The following is a 9,439-nucleotide window of genomic DNA, read 5'->3' as shown; positions in this document are numbered from 1 at the left end:
GACAAGTTTCATTGAAAATGGACCAAAACTGACAAAGGAGTAGCAGTTCTTTAAAAAGAAAAATATATTCAGACGAGAAGCAACTCTAATACTTCCACTTGGTAATCGACATTTTATTAGAACAGGGAACTATCATAAAATGTATGCCCTATTTAGAAAGGTGTAAAACAAACAAAAACAAAAATGAGTAGATAAAAAGGGGGCAAAACATTTTGAAGAGCTAAATTCTCTGTGGCCACAGAAACTTGGTTCAGATGCTTGTTGATTTGGAGACATCGTTAACATGGATAAAACGTTGCCTCTATATCTGTTTTAAATCTTTTATTACATAGTGAACAAGTTAGATTTCCCAAAAGTTACTTGAAGAATACAGAAAATCACTCTTGTGTGGAGATATCTTTTCATATTAATCCTCATCTGATTGCCTATCAATTGCCACCTACCTACCTAGTCCTTGTTGCACCCTGAGGCACATAGGGCAAGGACTAGGGATTTCCATTCTTCTCTGTTCTTAGCTGTCCTCTCCACCTCTCCCCAGGTAATATTCATATCAATTGCCACACTTCACATTTACTTAGCACAGTCGATCTCTCCCTCAAGAGAGAGGTGCAAGCCACATACTATAACACAACTAACAACTCAAGTCTTTTGAAAGTAGGTATTAATACTGAAATGCAATTAACATTTAATCATGGCGGCTGCAGATTTTGATCATGGCGCAGCTGGTTTAACCATGGCGCACATAAATTTAACCATGCCAGACCGCCATGGTTAATAAACCCCTTGTGGAGAACCCTATAAAACTGGAAATAAATCACTCGAAGACTTATCTCTTATTTGAATTTGTATTTAAAGCATTATTACGCTAACAAAAACACATTCTAATAATAAAAAGATGGGTTTTTTTCCTAGAAAAAAATCATTGCAAAGAGTATGAGGTAATTGAAGATCCTCCATCAATACGTCATATTTCCAGCTGACAAGGTTCATTATGGCTGTGCATCCAATGACGTAACGAGTGAGCCCATGTCTGTAATAAACAATTATACGATTACAGTTAAAGTACATGTAGAAATTTGAACCTTCATATGGTCTCATATTATGAAATACAATAAGGTATAGACTTAATACGAATATATAATAAATAGAAACATTTTGATATGGTTCGGTTTAAAGATACTCCTGCTGTTTATGAGAAGTTATTTTTTGTTATATATTCTTTCGTGAATATTTGACCTCTTGCAAGGTCTAAAGAAACATAAAACTTATCTTTACATTTGAAGAAGCTAGAGCAAAGGTTATGTTATGTCTGAATCAATGGTTCTGAAGAAAGTTTTTGATAGCCTTGTGTTTATGTCATTATGTATTAATAATCTCACAGCAAAAGAGACATATGAATCTCCATTTGATTGAACTGTTTGGTAAGATTGTTGAATTTGTTCCATTGTTTCTAAAGAAGATGATAATCCTAAGAAGTATACAGTAAATCAAAGATTCAAAGTTTTCGTCATTTTATACAGGTTGTGGTAGCATAGTAGGTGAGACCCTCTTTGTGATCAGTAGGTCCTAGTTCGATTCTCGTCCCTGGCACTGTATAAATCCTAAGGCTTTACAAAGAATGTGAGTGTTCTTCGCCATGTTAGACAAATGTCCGGTGTTAGAAGTAAAAATGTTTCTTATCATGAAATCTTAAAATGAGACCATAAGAACCGAGGTCCTATGTTAACGACAAGCATTGGCACAATAGAGAATTTTCACTGTAAGGCTTTAAGCGCCATGCTTTGTCAAAATTGGTGGCACTTTAAGCATGTGACGTTTGTACGTGAGTGAAAAATTCTCAAGTGGGACGTAAACAATTTATCAACGTTTTTATCACTATGAAATTCAAGTTGTCAAACATGTCTCTCGTATTCATACATTCCAGTTTTGGATTCACATTTACAGAAAGCATAACTTGTATTCTCATTTTTATTTCGCAAATTACTAGTTTTATTACTGATATGAAATTTGAAAACATCATTCGATGGAAACTCCATAGAAGTCGAAAAGAAATCATCATTATAAATCAATCTGTCATAAGAAAATATCATAAGTGTCATGATAAATCAAATATTCAAGTATGCACCTTAGTAAATTATTGTTTACTATGTGAAACTATAATTTATTATCGTAAGATTTTGTAGAGGAAATTAACATTTAACAACAATTGAGGATTTTTGTCCCTTTTCAAAAAAAAAAAATCTTCAAATTATACCTTGTCTACCTCTGCATGATCCTTGGGTATAGCGATTGATCCCACTGAAAAAAATTAAAATGAATTTTCAATTTATTTAATCTAATTGTATTTCTTTAGAGAAGAATGGTATATATTATTAGAAAATGCATCGTCATTCTGTTAAAATTATATGCTCAGTACAATCCATATTCGTAGAATGAACCCAAAGATGTTATAATAAAAAAAAAACTCTTTCATATTTCTTTAACTGTTTTCTGTTTAAAAAAAACTTCTTTATATATATATTTTTTAACTTACATAATCAATATTAATACAGAGTATGAATACAATTAAGAAGACGACGAAAAAGATTTTATTTCCTGATTATCATTTAAATGAAGAATTATAACAATTTTCGATTTGCTTGAAAGTTCTGATAGATCATCAGAAAAAAAATAAACATGCACGTTTAAAAAAATTTCAACATTAACAAAGAGAAAAACTTACTGAATATATTTCTTGTTAACTTATACTGTATGTTTTTATTTTTTCCAAAATGTAAAAATTCCATACACGTTTGATACCTTTTTGAACTTGCATACTCTTATGTATACAATATCTTAAAAATGAAATACCATTTATGGTAACCAGAATTATCAATAAAAATTAAAAACAATAAAATTTGATAACAAATTCAGAGGCACAACTTTAGTTTGTTTTTTTTAGTTTCGAAAAATATTAGTCTCAATGAATTATTAGTTCAAACTGGCATTTAATCTATCAGAATTCCATGAAGGAAGCTAATTATATATATATATATATATATATATATATATATATATATATATATATATATAAATATATATATATAATATATATATATATATATATATATATATATATATATATATATATATATATATATATATATATATATATATATATATATATGTTTGTGAAAATGTTCCTCAAATCTGTTTACAAAAAAGAATAAGAAAACAAATTGAATTCTTCTTCTTCCTATACAGTGCAAGGCCTTGTGGGCATCATCGCACTTGAATTCAATTGAAACAAACAGTAACTTACTTGCAACGTGCAAGACATGAGTTTGAATATGTTCGTCTATCACGTCCACACACTGGGGCATAATTTCTGGGGCATGGACAGTTACGACAAGGACAACGCTCCTGACATCTTACTCGAACACCTCTATTTTAAAATATATGAGTAAATCTAGAATCTGTAAATTACCACGTTTTTTGCGTTACTGTACATGTGTATTACGAAATAGACAGAAAGCTTTAGCTGTTTGTTGCAAATAGTAATGTTGAATAATCTTGAAGTGTAATTATCTTTCATATTATCTTTTTTATTTTGTAATCACATTGAATTCCAACGGTCAGAAATGATAAAAAGATCTGATACCCCGTTAAAATGGTATTTCATCAAGAGTATTGATTATTAACAATTAATTATTGATTATTAACAAATAACTTTTATTAAATGTTGAAAATTGATGAAATAAATACTTTGAAAAAGACATATAACAACCTGATACTGGATTAGGAATTTCAAAATTTTAAGGTGTAATAGATGATAGAGCCTTGATTAAGATTGGCAAAGGAGAATGAGCGCCACAATGATGGTTATGTATACTAATATAAAATATTTTTTGTTTTCGTATTTATTTGGATTTTTTCTTTTCCTTTTTATAACATTTATGTGGTATTGTAGCCAGATAAAAATGATCTTTTAACTAGAATTTCTTCATAATTAATAAATAAAACAAGATTTATTTTTATAATGGTACGCAGTGTAAGATCTACAATTTAAGTCCCGCTAACTCAATCACCTCATGGTCATACTTTCAGAATTGTTATCAAACACACCCCTATTGACTTTTTTTTCATGCCGTTAATTGATTTGACTTTTCTTTTTCTAAGTGAAATTTAAAAAAAAATTATCTGTAAATTTTGTCACATCTACGAAACATTGCTTTATTAATTACTGCGGTTAACCTTTATAAGTCATCGATTGTAATTTATTTTTACAATAATAATTTTTTTTTCTAAAATTCTTAAAGGTTGGCTTTTTTGTAAATAAAAAATATGGAAATCAAATTAAGGAATGTCCCATTTGGTACATTTTATCAATTTAATTAAAATGTCTCTTTTAAAACAAAGAGCATTCTGAAGGTAGCAATGCTAATTCATTCGAAGTTGATATCTCAGTTTACAAGTTACCTGCAGCGGGCCTCACATCTGTTATTGTAAGTTCTTCCATTTACTCCACACACGGGGTCATAATTTCTCGGACAGTTACAATTGTTGTTGCCAGAACAGGGACATTGTCGATTGCATCTTACTCTCACATTTCTGCAAATAATCTTTTTTATTAGTACAACCAATTCGGAATAAAAGAGAAGGGAGGGTAGATATGTCAGCAATACATCATCTGCTTGTAATAAAATATTGACTGGTATTTGTTGCATTTTCAACAAGTTAATAAAATATGGTGATAACGAACAGTAATCAATAAAAGTCCAGTGAAAGAATACAAATCGGGAACAGAGCAAACATGAACCTCTAAAACATGAGAGGTGGGATCAGGTGCCATGGAGGAGTAAGCATCGCCTGTCGACCGGTCACACTCCCTTGTGTGCTCATTGTCAAACGGAAAAATCCGTAGACAATTCAGCGTTTAAATAATGGCATAACAATAAGTATGAAAAACATTTGGCTCAATGATAGATTGTATTTGCTGACAAGGTCATTTTATGAATGAGGTCACTTTTAAGTTACAGGGGGTATGAGACAAATTATCCTCTGAAATCCATTTCCAATACTAGTATATGGATTTCTGAATTTGACCTTGATATCTGACCTTTTGGCTTCATGATCAAATTCAAATGGGTTCTTTTTTTGAATTAAATGATGTAAAATGCCAGTGTAAAAGCTAAGGGACTAGATGATATATCATCTGGAAATGAAAGTGTCACAGAGGGACGGAATGAAGCACAAGCAGAAGGAATTTTATACACAAATAATCTGCTTTTAGCCACAGCAGGGGACAAAGGAGAAAAACATAATTATCAAATATGGTCTGTTTGAACGATGAGAAGAATCAATGTAGCTTTTATGGTAGACTAGGAATGGGCAATAAAATCATTGTAAAGTCGCATTTCTTATGTAATTAATATCAATAGTCATATTAATTCGGCGAAAAAATTGCAAAAAATATGTTGCACAGACTTGCATATGGCTGGCTTTTCAACTTATCTGCTTCGCATACAGTAGTACATGCATTGTAATAATCATATTAAATTGTGTATAATTCTGCTTTAAATGTCCTTACATATCAAAGACCCGAAAAAAAGCTGTTTACTAAGATTTCAACAATGGTTTTGGGTACTTATCGTGTTTTGCTATTTTTTTCCTTTTGTAAAATGTCCAGAATTATTGTTTTATATTTCATGTGAGGAAGAATAGCAACCATTCCAGATTTCTTATTTAATTTGGATATGGACTAAGGTGAGTTTGTGCTAACCTAAAATCTGGGTATTCTGGGATAAACAAGCTGAGAATTATATTTTTTTATTACCTAAAAGACAAAAAAAGCCATATCCTGTGAAATCACTAATTTTCGTGGGGCGTTAATTTTCTATGTTTTGTTCTATGGAGAGACCCTCGAATTCATGTCCGCAACTAAATATAAATTTCTGAAGCATAATTAAAAACTCAACACTGCCTCAGCAACCCCATAAACAATGGTCAGTAATATTCTTACCCTACGAAAATATGTAATTTAACAGCATAATCTTATAATGCAATGAAAAAATAAGAAAAGAATTCTTTATTTCAACAGAGATATGCAGAAAATTGAGGGAAAATGGAAAAAATAACGATTTCGAATTTTTCATGAAGACTTCATTGTCACATATACTATTAATAAGGGTTAATTTGGTTCGTTAATTAATCCACAAGAAACCAAGTAGCGCAAAAACACTCTTACCCCACAATAAATATTGAATTTTGTACATGATGCGCGTAGTAAATTGTGTTTTTTGCAGCTCAAGTTGATCCGGTTTAACTGAACCCAGTATTAATGATGGATCTTAAAATCGCTCATATGGGATAATCGGGAACCTGATAGATTTTTTCATATGAATCAAAATTATATATTTCGTAAGTCTGTCTGTTTTCTTTGATAGTCACAATCAGTGTTCTAAATAGGCATGCAGAATCCTATCCACTGGTCAGAACTTTAATTTACCTTGGCATTGCATATTGGTTCTTTTGTAGATAATTTTGCATGCGTAATGTATTAATCAACAGCTTAAAGTGTACATGCATAAATGTACGGTATATCAGTCACGTGTGTCCTATGTTCTCTAGCATTTCCAAAGTGCGCACACACTTTTATGTGATTCTCGGGGGAAGGGGAATGACGAGGAAAGATATGATATACGGTAATTAAATCTTCTTGATTAATATTTTGAGTTTCCTGAAAGCAAAATGTATGTTAATTAAATTTCAGTAAATACGGTACCTGCAGCGGGCCTCACATCTGTTATTGTAAGTTCTTCCATCAACTCCACACACTGGATCATAGTTTCTTGGACAATTACAATTGTTGTTGCCAGAACAAGGACATCGTCGATTACATCTCACTCTCACATTTCTTAAATATTCACATACAAAAATGAGTGCTTTATACCAGTACAAAGTTTCAAATTTAATTTATACTGTATTTAGAAATTACCTGCAACGGGCCAAGCACCTGTTGTCGTAAGTGACGCCATTGCTGCCACATACTGGGCTATAGATTTCTGGACAATTACAACCACCACCACCACCAGAGCATGGGCATCTCCGATTGCATTGTACTCTGGCACCTCTGTGAATATTTGTCTCGTATTTCAATTCAAATATTACATGAGAATAAAAAAATTGAGACAGCTTATGTTTAATAGTCCTTTTTGAATGTTTTTCTTCTTTCTCCCTTATTTTGTTGCCATATAAGAACAATTCTCATACAGAAAATTACTAAGTATAAGATCTAAAAGCTTATACTGAATACTTTGGAAAAGCCAAACTTTTTTTTTTAAACTTATAACCTGTAACTTTAAGATTTTAAAAATTGGAAGGTTAAAATTGATTTTATTGTTTTTTTAAATTGCTATTATTGTTATTCACAAAGAGACATGAGAGTAAATTCAAGCTAGATCTTTACCTGCATCTAGCAGTACAGCTATTTGGGTATGTCTGCCCGTCACGTCCACACACAGGGCGATATATTCGTGGACAAACACAACTGTCGGTAGAACACGGACAGCTGCCTTGGCATCTTACACTAACACCTCTTTATTATTGAAAATAAGAAAAGAAAACAACCAACACTTTATATGTAACACAAAGTACTTTTTAAGTTAGTTTTAGTTTCTTATAGCACGCTAAGACTATAATTATTTTACTGATTAGTGGTATTTTTTAAAAGTTTATGTGTGAATTAACTTGACTATCATGAATAGACTTAAGGTCTAATTAAATCTTTTAAAAAATGATATAGTTATCATTGCCTGATAAGGCTCCACCCAGATATTTTGACTTGATGCAAAATGGCGTCACAGTACGTTATATTCACAGATTTCTGAATATTTTTATTTTAAGATTTATTTGAACTCCTAAAAAAGGCTTGGAAAGTGCTGTTAGGGTTGTGTGGCATATATGAACTGATAAGGATTCTTGGATTAGATGTAAAAACTTTATTGTAAAAAGTTTTCAGGTGCGAAAGTGTGGAATAATTATTTCTGTGTCAGGATAGGAATTTAGCAGCAATTTCATGAGATGTTTTTACACAGTTTACATTTTTACTTACAGAATTCGAAATGACTATGTACCCCCGGGAAAGTACTCATGTTTTCACTTCTTCATTAGGACATATTTTTCTTTTTATAGACGTGACATGATTACGTCATGATATAACATAAGACATCTTTGTTATATCTGGGCTTTAATGAATAATTTATTAAAGTTATATTTTCTACATGAAAAAAGAAATATAAAAAAAAATTAAAGTGTAAATTTCCTGAATAATGATCTGGGTACTGCCTTAGCATACCAATTTCGAAATACAACCACAATTTTTAACACATATGCGCTAAATATATTTAAGGAACATTTCAAAATTTAACGATTCAGTATACTGAAAAAAATTAATATGTTAAAGGTATTTTGAGGTACTTACGCGCAGCGTGCCTGACATGGATTGGAATATGTTCGTCCATTACTTCCGCAAACAGGGTTGTATTCCAACGTACAGATACAATTACCTTAATGAAAATATGAATATATAATCAGTATGACCAGAAAATAATCATTCAACAAGACAAATTTTAAATTTTTTATTACATTCTTTTTGGTAGTATAATAGGAGGGTATAACTTAAAAAAGAAAATTTGCCAGTTTGTACTGTGGCCTTCTTCTGCATCTTCTTTCAACCAACGTTTTTGCTTTTGCACATATGATTTTTCGTTTTTCTCTGGCTACATTATTTCAAAGAAATAAATGAATGAAAACAAATGTTCATTGAGATGTAAAAACGAAATATGTACATACTTTCAGTGATAGATATGCCTTAATACCAGTTATTAATCATTATAATTAAAGCCAATTTAGTTAATGATTATACTATACGATTGCGTTTTGCATGCACTATGCCAAAATATTAAAGTTTTAAAGAACTTTGCAAGCCCAAAAGGATTGCCTGAAAATTAGACAGATGTTTAATTCCTTACCAGTAGATCCTATTGATTCAACCTGCGGTCGCACACTTTTGAGCGACACTAGGCATGCCACCAGCATAAAAACGATTTTCATTTTTTTTATTTTAGCTCAGGAAACTCTACAATATAAACATATGTAATATATTGTGAGCATCTTTAAGTTGAGTACTGTAAAATCATTTATTTTCGTAAGGGCAATTTTCGTCGATTGAGAATAAAAACACTGATTCGTAAGATTTCAATCCATGGTTGGTAGACAGGCTTTTTACTTAAGTTTAATTCTAATATTTTGGGAAAGTCATGAATTTGTGGGTCTCTTCATACCCCGAAAAACAATAAAAATTATTTTTTATGAAAATAAGTGACTTCAGTTTGTAGATATGATGTTTATTTGATTTCTTGGGGGAGGAGGGTCCTCTTTTGATATAAATGCATTCTGT

The 9,439-nt window shown here is 31.1% G+C and overlaps 1 protein-coding gene across 2 annotated transcripts; it reads right to left on the bottom strand.

Moving 5' to 3' along the window:
* Positions 1-826: 826 nt before the first annotated feature.
* On the bottom strand, positions 827-9,115 carry LOC133193763 (serine protease inhibitor dipetalogastin-like). Of its 2 annotated transcripts, XM_061329696.1 has the most exons (9): positions 9,012-9,115; positions 8,462-8,546; positions 7,448-7,576; positions 6,977-7,111; positions 6,764-6,895; positions 4,459-4,590; positions 3,302-3,424; positions 2,255-2,298; positions 827-1,030 (listed from the first exon to the last, which is right to left on the bottom strand). In XM_061329696.1, exons 1-9 carry the CDS (start codon positions 9,091-9,093, stop codon positions 990-992), a joined length of 903 nt encoding a protein of 300 aa, XP_061185680.1. In that variant the 5' UTR covers positions 9,094-9,115; the 3' UTR covers positions 827-989. The 2 variants fall into 2 exon arrangements, with proteins under 2 accessions (XP_061185680.1, XP_061185681.1); XM_061329697.1 differs by lacking the exon at positions 6,764-6,895.
* Positions 9,116-9,439: the final 324 nt, after the last annotated feature.

The sequence above is a fragment of the Saccostrea echinata genome, unplaced genomic scaffold (assembly GCF_033153115.1).
Source record: "Saccostrea echinata isolate AGI-Se365-2 ecotype Australia unplaced genomic scaffold, CSIRO_AGI_Sech_v1 ptg000028l, whole genome shotgun sequence".
Classification (NCBI taxonomy): domain Eukaryota; kingdom Metazoa; phylum Mollusca; class Bivalvia; order Ostreida; family Ostreidae; genus Saccostrea; species Saccostrea echinata.
Note: the sequence above shows the minus strand (reverse complement) of the source record. Positions and strands in the feature narration are given on the sequence as shown.

Coding starts and splice junctions, on each gene's coding strand:
- LOC133193763 (XM_061329696.1), bottom strand. CDS start 9,093: ATGAAAATCGTTTTTATGCTGGTGGCATGCCTAGTGTCGCTCAAAAGT. Junction 8,547..9,011: donor TGAATCAATAGGATCTACTG/GTAAGGAATTAA, acceptor ATTTTCATTAAG/GTAATTGTATCTGTACGTTG. Junction 7,112..7,447: donor AGCTGTACTGCTAGATGCAG/GTAAAGATCTAG, acceptor AAATATTCACAG/AGGTGCCAGAGTACAATGCA.